This window comes from Rana temporaria, unplaced genomic scaffold, assembly GCF_905171775.1.
Source record: "Rana temporaria unplaced genomic scaffold, aRanTem1.1, whole genome shotgun sequence".
Lineage (NCBI taxonomy): Eukaryota > Metazoa > Chordata > Amphibia > Anura > Ranidae > Rana > Rana temporaria.
In genome coordinates, this window is record NW_024404573.1 from 20,663 (window position 1) to 39,319 (window position 18,657).

The 18,657-nt window shown below is 53.8% G+C and overlaps 1 protein-coding gene across 1 annotated transcript in view; it reads right to left on the reverse strand.

Moving 5' to 3' along the window:
- LOC120922635 (mucin-2-like) overlaps positions 1-18,657 on the reverse strand; it is a gene marked incomplete at both ends in the record, with an annotated part of 73,842 nt that overhangs the window by 20,613 nt on the left and 34,572 nt on the right. Inside the window, 3 exons of the mRNA XM_040334723.1 lie at positions 1,196-6,741; positions 6,893-6,972; positions 14,235-14,346. Coding sequence (XP_040190657.1) covers positions 1,196-6,741; positions 6,893-6,972; positions 14,235-14,346 — 5,738 coding nt within the window. The remainder of the gene's footprint in view (positions 1-1,195; positions 6,742-6,892; positions 6,973-14,234; positions 14,347-18,657) is intronic.

The window sequence follows — 18,657 nt, forward strand, 5'->3', positions numbered from 1 at the left end:
GGGAGGGGAAGAGACTCAGAGGGCAGGAAGCCTGGGGGAGGGGAGGAGACTCAGAGCAGGAAGCCTGGGGGAGGAGGGGGGACTCAGAGGGCAGGAAGCCTGGGGGAGGGAAGGGGACTGAGAGGGCAGGAAGCCTGGGGGAGGGGAGGAGACTCAGAGGGCAGGAAGCCTGGGGGAGGAGACTCAGAGGGCAGGAAGCCTGGGGGAGGGGAGGAGACTCAGAGGGCAGGAAGCCTGGTGGAGGGGGAGGAGACTGAGAGGGCAGGAAGCCTGGGGGAGGGGAGGAGATTTAGAGAGCAGGAAGCCTGGGGGAGGAGGGGGGACTCAGAGGGCAGGAAGCCTGGGGGAGGGAAGGGGACTGAGAGGGCAGGAAGCCTGGGGGAGGGGAAGAGACTCAGAGGGCAGGAAGCCTGGGGGAGGGGAGGAGACTCAGAGCAGGAAGCCTGGGGGAGGAGGGGGGACTCAGAGGGCAGGAAGCCTGGGGGAGGGAAGGGGACTGAGAGGGCAGGAAGCCTGGGGGAGGGGGAGGAGACTGAGAGGGCAGGAAGCCTGGGGGAGGGGGAGGAGACTGAGAGGGCAGGAAGCCTGGGGGAGGGGAGGAGACTCAGAGGGCAGGAAGCCTGGGGGAGGAGGGGGGACTCAGAGGGCAGGAAGCCTGGGGGAGGGAAGGGGACTGAGAGGGCAGGAAGCCTGGGGGAGGAGGGGGGGACTCAGAGGGCAGGAAGCCTGGGGGAGGGAAGGGAAGGAGACTGAGAGGGCAGGAAGCCTGGGGGAGGGAAGGGGAGGAGACTGAGAGGGCAGGAAGCCTGGGGGAGGGGAGGGGACTGAGAGGGCAGGAAGCCTGGGGGAGGGAAGGGGACTGAGAGGGCAGGAAGCCTGGGGGAGGGAAGGGGACTGAGAGGGCAGGAAGCCTGGGGGAGGCAAGGGGACTGAGAGGGCAGGAAGCCTGGGGGAGGGAAGGGGAGGAGACTGAGAGGGCAGGAAGCCTGGGGGGGGAAGGAGACTCAGAGTTCAGGGAAGGGAGCTGAGAGCCTGGTTAGGAAGGACAGTCTCTAGAAAGCTACGATTACTGTAGAGGTCTAGAAAGGATATTTACAGTAAATATTGGCATTATATACAGCTAGGCAGTTGTGGATACATCAGTGTATATGCCTTGTGTGTATGTCATCCATGGGATAATGTCTGCATTACTCACTGTACAGGCCAGAAAAGTCGCAGATTCCTGAGAAGGTAACATGGCGGACACGGTCAATCCCGTCAGCTCGCCAGGAAAGCTGCTCTCCATCTCTGGAGTGGCCCCTGAGGAGGACATCAGTGGGATCTGGGTAGACACCGGACTGGTTGTAGAGGACAGTAGAGGTCGGATTCCAGTCTGGTTCACTGTAATGTTTAGACTGCGAGTAACTGGTGGAGGTGAGACTTCTGTGGGAGACGTTCTGGGTGGAGATGTGACCACTTGGGAAGTCTCTGAGAGGGTGGAATAGACCGAGGAGAGTTCTGGGGGAACAATGGTCTCTGCTGCTATTGTTTTATTTGACATAATTGGAAGATCTGTGATTTCAGGTGTTACACCAGTTTGTAGAGGATGCTGGGAGGTGCCACTGGATTGTAGAGGATGCTGGGAGGTTCCACTGGTTTGTAGAGGATGCTGGGAGGTTCCACTGGTTTGTAGAGAATGCTGGGAGGTTCCACTGGTTTGTAGAGAATGCTGGGAGGTTGCATTAGTTTGTGTGGAATGTAGGGAACTTCGATCAGTTGGTAGGGGAGGTAGGGAGGTCATGTCAGTTTGTTGAGGATGCTGGGAGGTTACACTGGTTTGTAGAGGATGTTGGGGGGTTACACTGGTTTGTAGAGGATGCTGGGGGGTTACACTGGTTTGTAGAGGATGCTGGGAGGTTGCACTGGTTTGTAGAGGATGCTGGGAGGTTTCACTGGTTTGTAGAGGATGCTGGGGGGTTACACTGGTTTGTAGAGGGAGCTGGGGGGTTACACTGGTTTGTAGAGGATGCTGGGAGGTTGCACTGGTTTGTAGAGGATGCTGGGAGGTTACACCGGTTTGTAGAGGATGCTGGGAGGTTACACTGGTTTGTAGAGGATGCTGGGAGGTTATACTGGTTTGTAGAGGATGCTGGGAGGTTATACTGGTTTGTAGAGGATGCTGGGAGGTTGCACTGGTTTGTAGAGGATGCTGGGAGGTTACACCGGTTTGTAGAGGATGCTGGGAGGTTACACCGGTTTGTAGAGGATGCTGGGGGGTTACACTGGTTTGTAGAGGATGCTGGGAGGTTGCACTGGTTTGTATAGGATGTAGGGAACTTTGATGAGTTGGTAGGGGAGGTAGAGAGGTCATGTCAGTTTGTAGAGGATGCTGGGAGGTTACACTGGTTTGTAGAGGATGCTGGGAGGTTATACTGGTTTGTAGAGGATGCTGGGAGGTTATACTGGTTTGTAGAGGATGCTGGGAGGTTATACTGGTTTGTAGAGGATGCTGGGGGGTTACACTGGTTTGTAGAGGATGCTGCGAGGTTGCACTGGTTTGTAGAGGATGCTGGGAGGTTATACTGGTTTGTAGAGGATGCTGGGGGGTTACACTGGTTTGTAGAGGATGCTGGGAGGGTACACTGGTTTGTAGAGGATGCTGGGAGGTTGCACTGGTTTGTAGAGGATGCTGGGAGGTTACACTGGTTTGTAGAGGATGCTGGGAGGTTGCACTGGTTTGTAGAGGATGCTGGGAGGTTGCACTGGTGTGTAGAGGATGCTGGGAGGTTGCACTGGTTTGTAGGGGATGCTGGGAGGTTGCACTGGTTTGTATGGGATGCTGGGAGGGTACACTGGTTTGTAGAGGATGCTGGGAGGTTGCACTGGTTTGTAGAGGATGCTGGGAGGTTGCACTGGTTTGTAGAGGATGCTGGGAGGTTGCACTGGTTTGTAGAGGATGCTGGGAGGTTACACTGGTTTGTAGAGGATGCTGGGAGGTTGCACTGGTTTGTAGAGGATGCTGGGAGGTTGCACTGGTTTGTAGAGGATGCTGGGAGGTTGCACTGGTTTGTAGAGGATGCTGGGAGGTTGCACTGGTTTGTAGAGGATGCTGGGAGGTTACACTGGTTTGTAGAGGATGCTGGGAGGTTGCACTGGTTTGTAGAGGATGCTGGGAGGTTGCACTGGTTTGTAGAGGATGCTGGGAGGTTGCACTGGTTTGTAGAGGATGCTGGGAGGTTGTACTGGTTTGTATGGGATGCTGGGAGGGTACACTGGTTTGTAGAGGATGCTGGGAGGTTGCACTGGTTTGTAGAGGATGCTGGGAGGTTGCACTGGTTTGTAGAGGATGCTGGGAGGTTGCACTGGTTTGTAGAGGATGCTGGGAGGTTGCACTGGTTTGTAGAGGATGCTGGGAGGTTGCACTGGTTTGTATGGGATGTAGGGAACTTTGATGAGTTGGTAGGGGAGGTAGGGAGGTCATGTCAGTTTGTAGAGGATGCTGGGAGGTTTCACTGGTTTGTAGAGGGTGCTGGGAGGTTGCACTGGTTTGTATGGGATGTAGGGAACTTTGATGAGTTGGTAGGGGAGGTAGGGAGGTCATGTCAGTTTGTAGAGGACGATGGGATGGTACACCACTCGTTGGAGGAGGAGAGGTCATATCTGGAGGACGTGTTCCTGTAACTGTATCTCTTGTTATGATGACCGATGAGGTCGGCTCTTCTTTAGAAGGTGGCCCAGGAGACTTGGATTCCTTGATTGTTGGTTGATCGCTGGCTAATGTTTCAGATACAACTGTTGGCTGAGAGGCGGACATGAACTGACTGCTTGTTTTATAGCTTTGGGCTGTTGACAGAGCTCTCCATTCAGTTCCCTTCTCTCCGGACACAAATGAGGTTTCTGTCGGTCTTACAGATTCTGTCACATTGGACGAGGCCGTGGCTGTCGTGAACTGGAGGGGGAGTTCAGCGGATCCACCAACTGGTGTTGACTTAGTGCTTAAAGGTGACAGTGAACTGGGAATGTGTGTTGTGTTAATTGCATCTGTTAACAAGGCCTTTCCCTTTGTGCTTCGAGGTTCTGCTAATTGTGTGCTAGAAAAGGAACCAGCTGGAGATAATGAGGGAGAAATAGCTGGAGACTCGCTCATTCGGGACGTATCTGTTACATGAGAAGTAGAGGTTGGCCCCGACATGCTGCTCCCATCTGATGGAGACAAGGCCCCAGACATGGACATGCTGCTCCCATCTGATGGAGACAAGGCCCCGGACATGGACATGCTGGTCCCATCTGATGGAGACAAGGCCCCGGACATGGACATGCTGCTCCCATCTGATGGAGACAAGGCCCCGGACATGGACATGCTGGTCCCATCTGATGGAGACAAGGCCCCGGACATGGACATGCTGCTCCCATCTGATGGAGACAAGGCCCCGGACATGGACATGCTGGTCCCATCTGATGGAGACAAGGCCCCGGACATGCTGGTCCCATCTGATGGAGACAAGGCTTTGGGTGACACAACATGTGGACTTGTTACATTTTTAGTGGACGGGGTTGATGATGTCTCCATCAATGTCTCTTGTGTTGGCACAGTGTATGATGTTGACTGGGACAGGCCCTCTGTAGGGTACGTGTGTACAGAGACAGACTCTCGATCGTGTACAGAGACGGGCGCTCGATCGTGTACAGAGACAGTCGCTCGATCGTGTACAGAGACAGTCGCTCGATCGTGTACAGAGACAGACTCTCGATCGTGTACAGAGACAGATGCTCGATCGTGTACAGAGACGGACTCTTGATCGCGTACAGAGACAGACTCTCGATCGCGTACAGAGACAGACTCTCGATCATGTACAGAGACAGTCGCTCGATCGTGTACAGAGACAGTCGCTCGATCGTGTACAGAGACAGACTCTCGATCGTGTACAGAGACAGATGCTCGATCGTGTACAGAGACAGTCGCTCGATCGTGTACAGTGATATGGGTGGGTAGAAGCGTTCTCCCAGTAGATGGGGTCACTTTTGAAGAAGCAGTGATGTTACTTGGTTCTTGGATGGAGGTTGTGAGCAATAAAGAGCTCTTGGCCGGTGGTGTAGTTATTGAGGTGGTGGATTGGTGGGTTGTGGTCGCCTCCAGAGACGCGGTCACCGTGTGGACCTTTGTTGATCCAGAGGAAGTTGAAGCCACTTCCGATCTCAAAGTTGTCTTAATGGGTTTTAAAACCGATTCTGTAAATCTCAAAATTTCCAGTATGTGTTCCTCTTCTGTGACCCGTGGCTTTGGCTTTGTAGCCAAATGAATTAAGTCTGCGCTGGGTTTGGAGAGTGAGACACGTGTGGTGGTGGGACTTGTGGTCTCCAATGATGTTCTCACAATTCCAGGTGATTGGGTTCTCGTAGTTCTGGAAGATTGAGACGTTATAATTGGACTCCTGGTAGAGGTTGGTATAGATGTTCTGGAGGTTTCGGGTACTGGAGGGGGGGATGGTTCTGACGACATTACAGAATGCTGACTTCTCTCTGCTGGAGTTTGTCCAGTATAAAGGGGAACTCCTGGCAGGATTGTCTTACCAACACTGACTGCGGTTAGGTCGGTAGATACTGGGGAATACTTGCTGGTCTCCAGAGGACTTGTGACATCCATGGGGGTGGTTTCTATTGGAGACGAGTCTGTGGTGATCCTGGCAGGTTCTAGGAGTGTCACTGGCCTGCTGGTGGCAGACTTGGCAATAGAGGTATTGGTCATAGAAGGTGTGACCCCCTCAGTTGGGGTTACCAGTTTTGTGGCAATTTGGAAGGTTTGTGTTGTGGATTGCCATGGTTCCGATGTCGGTTCAGCTCCTGAACTGGAGACCAGTGAATAGGGACTACTAGCAGAAGTGTGTAATGGGGACAAGGAGGATGGGACCATTTGTGAATAGCTGGGCTTAGGACTGGTCATGCTGAGTCCTATCACAGGAGAGCTGCCAGCAGAAGTCCTTGGAGTGGTTTCTGTCCTTGGGGTGGTCCCTGTCCTTGGGGTGGTCCCTGTCCTTGGGGTGGTCCCTGTCCTTGGGGTGGTCCCTGTTAGGACAGTTGTCCTTATCTGGGTGGACAGTGTGGTTGTCACGCTCTCACTGGTCACGCCTGCGGTAAGCAGTGCAGGAAGCACCATGCTGGTTACATTTGGTAAAGCCGAGAGAGGAGTGCGGTCAGTCAGGACAGGAGATATAAGTTCTGGAGTGGTTTGGCCCGCGGTCCCTCGGGGTGATACTGGTGGGACTGTCTGAGTGGACGGCACCTGAGAAGATAATTCCGATGTCACTTGTGTTGTTTTTGTCACTTTGGCTGTAGATAGAACCATTTCTGGAAAGAGAAAAGAACTTGCCGGACTCGTGACGGCCCTAAACTCCGTCTTATTCAATGTCGTCTCCAAGACCTCCAATATAAAAGGACTGCTGGTCACGGCTCTGCTCGCCGTCCTGGTGGACTCCTCTACCTCCGTGGTCTGCACTGTGGAAGCCCCGACAGTCCTGGCAACTGATGGTTCAGGACGGGTAAGTGCCGGTGATCCCGGGAGGAATGTGGAAGACGCAGCACTGGGTACAATGGGCAGGTGGCTGGTAGGAGTTCCCTCCGGAGGCACTTTATGGGAAGTGATTTGTGGGCGGGGGATAGATGTGGGGGAGGAGAAGGAAGTGGGAGGTCCCGTCACATTCATGCCGCTAGCTGGTTTCTGTGGTTCTGTTATAGAAATCGTTGTGATCACAGCGGGTTCAATACCTGAATACCGAGAGAAGAAAATCATCAATTCCAAGTTCTCATCACCCTCTCCCCTACACATCACAGAAAATCGCATCACAAGGGGGCCACGTGCCGCGCAGGACCCCCGGGCCAGCCATGTGATGAAGAGCGATACAAAGGTGGTACTTACAGTCCTGGAAGTAGACACATTTCCTGGTCACCTCGTCCAACACCAGATCCGGCGGACACTGCGGAATACAACCTTCCACCCTGGAGGACACAATTGTTATTACATTTCACAAGATCCGGGAGCTCCGGGGGGCCAGACAAGTCCATGCAAACCACAGAACCCCAACCTAGACACCGCCCTAATATTATCAGAGTGTCAGGACTACAGAACCCCCCCCCCCACATATACCGCCAGGACTGAATAATCCACCCCTTGTGCACCATCAGGACTACAGAACTCCCTTCTTCTGTATACCATCAGGACTATAAATAAAACTGTTTATTAGATGAGGCCCCGCGACCTCTGCCTGGGGGGTGAGGGGACTGTTTATTAGATGAGGCCCCGGGATCTCTGCCTGGGGGGGTGAGGGGACTGTTTATTAGATGAGGCCCCGGGCCCCGGGGACTGTTTATTAGATGAGGCCCCGGGACCTCTGCCTGGGGGGTGGGGACTGTTTATTAAATGAGGTCCCGGGACCTCTGCCTGGGGGGTGAGGGGACTGTTTATTAGATGAGGCCCCGCGACCTCTGCCTGGGGGGTGAGGGGACTGTTTATTAGATGAGGCCCCGGGACCTCTGCCTGGGGGGTGGGGACTGTTTATTAGATGAGGCCCCCGGGACCTCTGCCTGGGGGGTGGGGACTGTTTATTAAATGAGGTCCCGGGACCTCTGCCTGGGGGGTGGGGACTGTTTATTAGATGAGGCCCCGGGACCTCTGCCTGGGGGGGTGAGGGGACTGTTTATTAGATGAGGCCCCGCGACCTCTGCCTGGGGGGGTGAGGGGACTGTTTATTAGATGAGGCCCCGGGACCTCTGCCTGGGGGGTGGGGACTGTTTATTAGATGAGGCCCCGCGACCTCTGCCTGGGGGGGTGAGGGGACTGTTTATTAGATGAGGCCCCGGGACCTCTGCCTGGGGGGTGGGGACTGTTTATTAGATGAGGCCCCGCGACCTCTGCCTGGGGGGTGAGGGGACTGTTTATTAGATGAGGCCCCGGGACCTCTGCCTGGGGGGTGGGGACTGTTTATTAAATGAGGTCCCGGGACCTCTGCCTGGGGGGTGGGGACTGTTTATTAAATGAGGTCCCGGGACCTCTGCCTGGGGGGTGGGGACTGTTTATTAGATGAGGCCTTGGGCCCCGGGGACTGTTTATTAGATGAGGCCTCGGGCCCCGGGGACTGTTTGTTAGATACTGTATAACATGCAGGAACGGGCAAAAACTAAACCTGGATGTTCCATAACCAGGAAGGCCGGACGGGGACTCATTCTTCTGGTAGGACATGAGGAGGACCTCTGCTGGTCACTGAGCGGAACTTCTCCTCCTGACCAGCAGTGTTGCAAGTAACGGCGTTTAAATAAACCCTGTTACGTAGCGATTGGCCTCCTGAGGGTAACTAGTAATCTACCAGATTACTTTTACCCTCTCGGCAATGCCGTTCCCATTACATGGGCGGCGTTACCGAGATTACATTGTGCGCGCGGGGGGGGGGGGGGCAGACTCTGGGGTCATGTCTGAGTCTCATCACGTCTGTGATGACTGTGAGTGTCGGCGGGATGGAGCTGGCCAGTGGATTGTGATTGGGTGAGGGACTGGTCACTTACACTGCACATCATCTTCTGATTCGTCGCCGGCGGGTCATGTGTCGGTCGGACTCGTGACTCGTCTTGGGTGGGTGGCGCTGGCGCATGCACGCGCCTGGAGTCTCCCACCTGCAGTGTTGTGTGTCGAGGCCCGAGGGAGTCTGGCGCTGTACTCCTCCTCACCTGAGTCAGTGACTCTCACTCCCAGCCGCCGACATCTCCCGCCCTGTCCTCCGCGGAGGCTCTGCTCCACCACACCACACCACCACACCGGTCGGCGGTCCGGACTCCGGGATACCTCCTGACTGAGGCTAGAGCGCAAGCAGAGACAGCACCGACCGACTGTGGCCCCTGCGCAGCCAGAGCCAGGTGAGGAGCCGAGCCGAGGATCGGATTGGGAGGGGGGGGAGCGGCCTAGCCCAAGGCCATTGGGAGAGGGGGGAGCGGCCTAGCCCAAGGCCTGGTGTGGCAAAATATGAACTTTGTGCTGCTACTGGCTGAGCTGACTGACTGCCTGATATTGCTTGTAGCTTATAAGACTCCAATTATCTGTCTATATAAAAGCCTGTTCTATATTTATAGACAGATAATTGGAGTCTACGCTTTACAAGCAATATCGGCAGTCAGTCAGCTCAGCCAGTAGCAGCACAAAGTTCTTATTTCGCCAGACTGGGGGGTGTAAAGAATTGGACTTCTTTGTATTGATGAATTAGCAGGGAGTGCCAGGGACAGCGATGATAATTAGGGGGCACACCTCGCATGTCAGTATTGCTGGCGCAGCCTGGGCAGTGGGCACTGTGGGCAGGTGGAGTTGATATAATTGTACACAGTATTGCATTTGCTGGGCCTGCCTGGGCATGTGGAGCGTTCCGGTGGAGTGTCAGTGACACACGCCCAGGCAGGCCCAGCAGATGCAATACTGTATACAATTATTAATATCATCACCACACTCCACCTGCCCAGCAATACTGTACAATATAGAGGTGTGCACGGCAGAAGTGTCGCTCACACTGCGCACGGAATCTATACTGTACAGTATTGCTGGGCAGGTGGAGTGTGATGATGATATTAATAATTGTACGAAATGTTCTAAAATACTGTATATCGTGTTTTTATTCTTCAATCAGTTAATATAAACATCTTTGATATTAAAGATGTTATAGAACGTAATTGCATTGTAGAATATAAAAAAAAAAATCTCAGTTACTTTTCCGAGTAACTAGTTACTTTGCTAATAAAGTTACTGAGTCACTTACTTTTTCGGTCAAGTAACTTGTAATTGTAACTAGTTACTTTTTTAAAGGAAGATGAACAACACTGCTGACCAGAGACTTATATACTGTGTGTGACCCCGCCCCCTCTGCTGAGAGTGGAGGAGGGGATGTGTGACCCCGCCCCCTCTGCTGAGAGTGGAGGAGGGGATGTGTGACCCCGCCCCCTCTGCTGAGAGTGGAGGAGGGGATGTGTGACCCCGCCCCCTCTGCTGAGAGTGGAGGAGGGGATGTGTGACCCCGCCCCCTCTGCTGAGAGTGGAGGAGGGGATGTGTGATCCCGCCCCCTCTGCTGAGAGTGGAGGAGGGGATGTGTGACCCCACCCCCTCTGCTGAGAGTGGAGGAGGGGATGTGTGATCCCGCCCCCTCTGCTGAGAGTGGAGGAGGGGATGTGTGATCCCGCCCCCTCTGCTGAGAGTGGAGGAGGGGATGTGTGACCCCACCCCCTCTGCTGAGAGTGGAGGAGGGGATGTGTGATCCCGCCCCCTCTGCTGAGAGTGGAGGAGGGGATGCAGGGCCGGCGCAACCACCAGGCGGACCAAGCGGCCGCTTGGGGCGGGCAGGTCCGCAGCCTGGGATGGGGCGAAAAAATTACCTTTTTTTTTTATTTTTTTTATTTTATTTTTTTTATACTTTGTCCGGGGACCGGAGTTGCCGCCGCCCGGTGTCCCGCTCCGGTGTGCTAATGCGCCGCAGCGCCTGTCAGTAGCTGACTGAATGTGGCCCGGGCCGGGCGCGGCCAATCCAGTTACTGCCTGGTGATGGATGACGCTGGGTCCGGGCCTGTAACTGCACGGCACTTCAGTGACGACGTCCTCCTCCGCGCAGGAGGACGTCTGACGTCACTGAAGGGGCGGACCTCCGCTGCTGGGTGACACAGTGCCCAGTCCCGCGCCACCGGAAGATTGAGATTGCAGAAAAGCGCACAGGAGGTGAGGGTGGGGTCGTGGTGTGGGGAAGAAGAATGGATGGATCATGGATGATGGATGATGGAAGAACGAAGAAGGAGCAAGGGGGGTTAATGGAGACTGGGTCGGGTGGATAATTAATAAAGCAGGAGGGCATAATGGAACTGGAAGAAGGAGTGGGGCCCCCACTCCTTCTTCCAGTTCCATTATGCCCTCCTGATTTATTAATTATCCACCCGACCCAGTCTCCATTAACCCCCCTTGCTCCTTCTTCCATGATCCATCATCCATCCTCCCTGGGCCCTGCTCTGCTTCCGCCATTCCTCCCCCCCACAGTGGGGGGGGGAGGAATGGTGGAAGCAGAGCAGGGCCCAGGGGGGATGGATGATGGAAGAAGGAGCAAGGGGGGAATGGCGGAAGCAGAGCAGGGCCCAGGGGGGATGGATGATGGAAGAAGGAGCAAGGGGGGTTAATGGAGACTGGGTCGGGTGGATAATTAATAAAGCAGGAGGGCATAATGGAAGAAGGAGTGGGGGGGGGAGGAATGGTGGAAGCAGAGCAGGGCCCAGGGGTGATGGATGATGGAAGAAGGAGCAAGGGGGGTTAATGGAGACTGGGTTAATAATGAAAGCAGGAGGGCATAATGGAAGAAGGAGTGGGGGGGGGGGGGTTAATGGAAGCAGTGGGGGATAATGGAAGAAGGAGCAGGGGGGGGAATGGATAATGGAAGCAGGGGGGGTGGATAATGGATGCAGGGGGATGGATAATAGAAGCAGGGGGGATGGATAATGGAAGCAGGGGGGGTGGATAATGGAAGCAGGGGGGATGGATAATGGATGCAGGGGGGATGGATAATGGAAGCAGGGGGGATGGATAATGGATGCAGGGGGGATGGATAATGGAAGCAGGGGGGGTGGATAATGGAAGCAGGGGGGATGGATAATGGAAGCAGGGGGATGGATAATGGAAGCAGGGGGGGTGGATAATAGAAGCGGGGGGGGGGGATGGATAAGTCGACTTCCACACTCCACCACCGGCCACCAGAACTCCCACATGCAAATAAATATAATGTAGTAGATGTGACCTGCAGTCCTATGTAACACCACAGATAACAGTGATAACCCTCAGAGTACAGATAATGTAGTAGATGCTACCTGTGTTATCTGTGGTGTTACATAGGATTGCAGGTCACATCTACTTCATTATCTGTACTCGGAGAGTTATCACTGTGTTATCTGTGGTCAGCCCTGTCGTATTTCAAGGTAACAGTTTAGGGCCACATATGGGGTATCTCCGTACACAGGAGAAAGTGTTACAAACTTTGGGGGCATTTTCTCCTTTTACCCCTTATGAAAAGGTAAAGTTGGGGTCTACACCAGCATGTTAGTGTAAGAAAAATTAAAATTTTTACACATACATTCTGGTGTTGCCCCATAATTTTTATTTTCACAAGAGGTAAAAGAAGAAAAAAAATATATATAATTTGTTCAGCAATTTCTTATGAGTATAGAAATACCCCATATGTAAAGTGCTCTTCGGGCGTACAAAAAGGCTTAGGCTGGGTTCACACTACAATTTCGGCAATATGGGATCGCATACGTTGGGGGGGAGCCCTAACCGTGCACTCCTGCATTCCCTACCGGTCCCATTTATAATATACACCTATGAGCCGAACGCTGACTCTAGTTGGCTCAATTTTTTCCCCGCATGCGGTTGTCAGACCGCACTTAAAATCGACTACTATTTACCTGTGCCAGAGATAGCTGCTCCAGGTGAGGGCAGCTCTATTTTACACTTTTTAGTACACTGTGTGTACTGTACAATGATACAGTACCCTGTATAGGCCGTTTTAGTGTTGTACTGTTTGTGTGCACTACTATTTCCTGCACTTCTACAAGTCTGTTTGCACTATTTCTTGCACTTATTGGTAAAAAATTTGTTTTATAGCGGTATAACTTATTTTGTTAAATCGTTAATAAAAATGCACTTAACAAAAGCACAAATTAGTGTGTTTTTTTTATATAAAAAAATTATTGAAAGAAACATTTTTGCAAGGGAGGTGGGTGGCCGTTGGGGGGGGGGGGGGCGCCAAAATGGAGCTTCGCTTGTGTAGGCAGAAATCCTTGCACCGGCCGTGAGGGGATGTGTGATCCCGCCCCCTCTGCTGAGAGTGGAGGAGGTGATGTGTGATCCCGCCCCCTCTGGACTCTGCTGAGAGTGGAGGAGGGGATGTGTGATCCCGCCCCCTCTGGACTCTGCTGAGAGTGGAGGAGGGGATGTGTGATCCCGCCCCCTCTGCTGAGAGTGGAGGAGGGGATGTGTGATCCCGCCCCCTCTGCTGAGAGTGGAGGAGGGGATGTGTGATCCCGCCCCCTCTGGACTCTGCTGAGAGTGGAGGAGGGGATGTGTGATCCCGCCCCCTCTGGACTCTGGTGAGAGTGGAGGAGGGGATGTGTGATCCCGCCCCCTCTGGACTCTGCTGAGAGTGGAGGAGGGGATGTGTGATCCCGCCCCCTCTGCTGAGAGTGGAGGAGGGGATGTGTGATCCCGCCCCCTCTGGACTCTGCTGAGAGCGGAGGAGGGGATGTGTGATCCCGCCCCCTCTGGACTCTGCTGAGAGTGGAGGAGGGGATGTGTGATCCCGCCCCCTCTGCTGAGAGTGGAGGAGGGGATGTGTGATCCCGCCCCCTCTGCTGAGAGTGGAGGAGGGGATGTGTGATCCCGCCCCCTCTGCTGAGAGTGGAGGAGGGGATGTGTGATCCCGCCCCCTCTGCTGAGAGTGGAGGAGGGGATGTGTGATCCCGCCCCCTCTGCTGAGAGTGGAGGAGGGGATGTGTGATCCCGCCCCCTCTGCTGAGAGTGGAGGAGGGGATGTGTGATCCCGCCCCCTCTGGACTCTGGTGAGAGCGGAGGAGGGGATGTGTGATCCCGCCCCCTCTGGACTCTGGTGAGAGCGGAGGAGGGGATGTGTGATTCCACCCTCTCTGGACTCTGGTGAGAGTGGAGGAGGGGATGTGTGATCCCGCCCCCTCTGGACTCTGGGGGGAGGAGGGGATGTGTGATCCCGCCCCCTCTGGACTCTGGTGAGAGCGGAGGAGGGGATGTGTGATCCCGCCCCCTCTGGACTCTGGTGAGAGTGGAGGAGGGGATGTGTGATTCCACCCTCTCTGGACTCTGCTGAGAGTGGAGGAGGGGATGTGTGATTCCACCCTCTCTGGACTCTGGTGAGAGCGGAGGAGGGGATGTGTGATCCCGCCCCCTCTGGACTCTGGTGAGAGCGGAGGAGGGGATGTGTGATTCCACCCTCTCTGGACTCTGCTGAGAGTGGAGGAGGGGATGTGTGATCCCGCCCCCTCTGGACTGGGGAGGAGGGGATGTGTGATCCCGCCCCCTCTGGACTCTGGGGGGAGGAGGGGATGTAGGAGGTGCTTGAGGGAAGTTACAAGACTCTCTGCACCATATATACAGAGCCCTCCCCTCCTCCTCCTCATACAGATCCATACCACGGATGGCGGGAGGAGGAGGTTTCATGTGGTCACTTACCTCGGGACATTCTCACAGTGTTCCCCAGCCGGGTCCCTGCAGGTCCGGAAACACGCGCTGGAACAGGCATCATAGCGCCACTGGCAGGCCGATCGCAGCGGAACTGGAGTCTCTGAATATATGGAGAAAAGAGTTCAGAAGACAAGCGATAAATATTATAAATGTATACATCTGAAGCCACGCCCACATTTACTTCCCCGTCTGATATATTGTTCTACAGATCAATAAAGGTGATCAATATGCTTCTCCCTGCCCCCCAACATCCGATATATATAAAGTATCAAATATTGATTGGTCCATTCCTTGTGCAGAATATTCATCCCTTGTGTCCCCGCTAGAGATGGGCCGAACACCCCTCCCCCGGAAAGGGCAAAGTTCTGCCGCGAACCGCGAACCCCACTGAGAGCCAACCAGGAGAAATAAAAAGTGCCCAATCAGAAAGGGGTATGGGGGTCCGGGTATGGGGGTCCGGGTATGGGGGTCCAGGTATGGGGGTCTGGGTATGGGGGTCCGGGTATGGGGGTCCGGGTATGGGGGTCCAGGTATGGGGGTCCGGGTATGGGGGTCCAGGTATGGGGGTCCGGGTATGGGGGTCCGGGTATGGGGGTCCAGGTATGGGGGTCCGGGTATGGGGGTCCGGGTATGGGGGTCCAGGTATGGGGGTCTGGGTATGGGGGTCCGGGTATGGGGGTCCGGGTATGGGGGTCCAGGTATGGGGGTCCAGGTATGGGGGTCCGGGTATGGGGGTCCGGGTATGGGGGTCCGGGTATGGGGGTCCAGGTATGGGGGTCCGGGTATGGGGGTCCGGGTATGGGGGCTTGGGTATGGGGGTCCAAGTATGGGGGTCCGGGTATGGGGGCCCGGGTATGGGGGTCCAGGTATGGGGGTCCGGGTATGGGGGTCTGGGTATGGGGGTCCGGGGACATATATAACTGCAGTGATTAAATGATGCCTAAAGTGAAACAATGAAAAAGTCCTTTAAATATCGTGCCCGGAGGGGGGGGGAGGGGTCTCTGTGATGCATTTGCCTATATGTCTCAGTTTACTGCTCCCTGCTAGCCATGTCTGTAGAGGTAGAAAGGAATTTCATGTGTGATTCATTGCTCTGACCGGTTATTGACGTGCTAATGTCCCCTCACTATTCTAAACGTTAATTGATCTATTGTGTTGAGTAAAGAAGATCTGTGTTTACCCTTAAAAGATGTGTATTGTATCATCAGGCTAAATGATTAGAGAAGTAGTATGTTAATTATTCTGATTGCTTCAGTGTAGTAATTAACTCCACTGATGTCTTTATCTAAAGAAACGTGTCTGCATGGTCGGCTCCGAATTGTCTCCTATAATCTGTATGGGAAACCCCACTGTGTGAGGGGGGCGTTCCTAACAGGCTGTAACCACATATAAGCTGAGTTTTTGTGTCAATAAAGTGTCTTGGTTCCAGCATCCAGTCTTGACTCATGTGTGATGATCCTGTGATGTTCTTGTATGGAGAGGAGGGAATGCTTGACGGGGATATCATACCGATACCGTCACAAATTGGTTGGCAGCAGCGGGATCTTCCCTTCTACTCTCCTTCACACCCGGATTCCAAGCAGACACTGGAAGAACTACTGGAAGGATTGCTAGCAACAAAACCAAGCGGGTCATCATAGCAGAATCAATGGAGATAGACCAGGAGGACGGGATTGCAGCAACGCCAGCAGTACAAGAGATGGATACACCAGTGATTCAGGAGGAGGAATCGCCAGCCAACAAGCTAATGAGAGAGAAGCTAGCGTGGTTCGGCCCGAACCCAACGGCGGATGTGGTGCTGAAAGCGATGGACCTGTTAGCGAAGGAGGCTAAACAAATAAGAGACGCAGAACTACAGAAGGCTAAACAAATAAGAGACGCAGAACTACAGAAGGATAAAGAAATAAGAGACGCAGAGCTACAGAAGGCTAAACAAATAAGAGACGCAGAGCTACAGAAGGCTAAAGAAATAAGAGACGCAGAGCTACAGGAGGCTAAACAAATAAGAGACGCAGAACTACAGAAGGATAAAGAAATAAGAGACGCAGAACTACAGTTAAAACTGGCAGCAGTCCAACAAGCAGCCGCACCTTCTCCGAACAGTGAGTACAGCACAGCAGACGCAAGGAAGATTCCGTTTAGTGCTTTTAAAGCTTTTGATGAAAAGGACTGTGAAATTGATAACTACCTGGCGGATTTTGAGCGACAATGTAACCTGCACCGAATAGCTAGAGGAGAGTGGGTTGCAATATTGTCAGGCAAACTGTCAGGCAAAGCTTCTAATGCTTTCCGGACCGTGCCAGATCAGGATATCCATAGCTACGCCAGGGTTAAAGAAGTGCTCCTGGCTCGTTATGCAGTAACCCCAGAGTCCCACCGACAGAAGTTCAGGGACTCACGCAAAACCACGAAAGACTCTTACGCAGAATGGGCATGCCAGCTGTCCCTGTCGGCCTCTAACTGGGTTAACAGCAGCCAGGCCACCACCGCAGAGGACATTTTGCAACTAATGCTCCTGGAGCAATTTTACAATCACATCCAGACGGATGTCAAAGATTGGGTGAGAGATCGCAGGCCCATGACTCTACCAGAGGCCGCGAAGTTGGCGGATGAATATGCGGATACTCGCAAGACAAACCAGGTCACACCACGGGTACAACCTCCACGACCAACGGCGCCCTCACACCCACCAGCCGCTAGATACCAACCGCCTAACAGACCGATGACATCGAGCCCTCGCTATCCACGCCAGGAGGACAACGAACAACGCTGCTTCCAGTGCAAACAGTTGGGTCACTTCAAGCAGAATTGCCCCATGAATGACAACACCAGGTCAAATTGGTCTCAACCTGGGTACCGCCCACCAGCAGCAGCCCATTGTGTAGACTCGGCTTGGGATCCCCAGGAGCAGGGTCGGGAAGAACCATTGGGCACCCCTTACGAAGCCCTCATGGTACAATCTGCTATTACGGACAACAGGGAACACCATTGTCAGCTAGTCATGGGCTCCAGCCCTGAGCCGGAGGGGCCCTGGAGGGAGCTGGGCAGAAAGAGGCACCGCCGGCCATCCTTCAAGAAGAAGAGGTCCTGGAAGTCATATAACCAGCGGACCTGGGAGGAGAAGAAGCGACTGGAGGAGAGGGAGTCGCAGCGGGCGTCCCAGATGCGGGCCGAGATGTTCGCCAAGGGCCCACCGGTGGCCCCTTACACCACCACCCAGTTCCTGATCATGAAGGACCACTTGGAGAGCCTGCAGGACATGAGCAAGCAGGATCTGATCCGTGAGTACATAGAGCTGGAGGAGTGCATAAGCCGCATGGAGGAGGAGAACAACCACCTGAGGTCACAGCAGGCTGACCCCCCCAGGCTCCATGAACTGGAGATGGAGCTGGAGAAGCTCCAAGAGGAGAACCGGCGGCTGCGGAGGGAGCAGGGGGTGGCTGACCTTATGGGGCTCTGAGTCCCCTCTCTTCCCCCCCCCCCCCGGACTCTGAGCACCAGTGCTACAACAAATATAACTTTTCCTTTTTATGAATCTCCTGTGATTGTCACTTCAGAGCCATAACCTGCCCCCTCCCATAGCGGGACACCTAGACGGCGGCGCACAGACCCATTCGCTGTCTTCACACTGACTTCTGGTGACTTTGCAGATCGCACAAAGACTTGGGGACTGACCGGCGTGTGATCTGACGACCCGGTGACATACCTGAGTCTGAAGCAGTTGCCAAGGGAGGTCAGTCATGCCAAACGGAGTTAACCTCGGACTAAAAGCTCTGAACCCGTCAACCCTACTGGACCAGGGAAGGTCCAACCGGGTTTGCCGGAGCAGGGAGAAAAAAGGGGGGCCATTGTGATACATTTGCCTATATGTCTCAGTTTACTGCTCCCTGCTTGCCCTGTGTGTTAGAGGTAGAAAGGAATTTCATGTGTGATTCATTCCTCTGACCGGTTATTGACATGCTAATGTCCCCTCACTATTCTAAACGTTAATTGATCTATTGTGTTGTGTGAAGAAGATCTGTGTTTACCCTTAAAAGATGTGTATTGTATCATCAGGCTAAATGATTAGAGAAGTAGTATGTTAATTATTCTGATTGCTTCAGTGTAGTAATTAACTCCAGTGATGTCTTTATCTAAAGAAACGTGTCTGCATGGTCGGCTCCGACTTGTCTCCTATAATCTGTATGGGAAACCCCACTGTGTGAGGGGGGCGTTCCTAACAGGCTGTAACCACATATAAGCTGAGTTTTTGTGTCAATAAAGTCTCTTGGTTCCAGCATCCAGTCTTGACTCATGTGTGGGGAATCCTGTGATGTTCTTGTATGGAGAGGAGGGAATGCTTGACGGGGATATCATACCGATACCGTCACAGTCTCCTCAGTCGGCCTGTAAAGTGACACATCTGTACCAC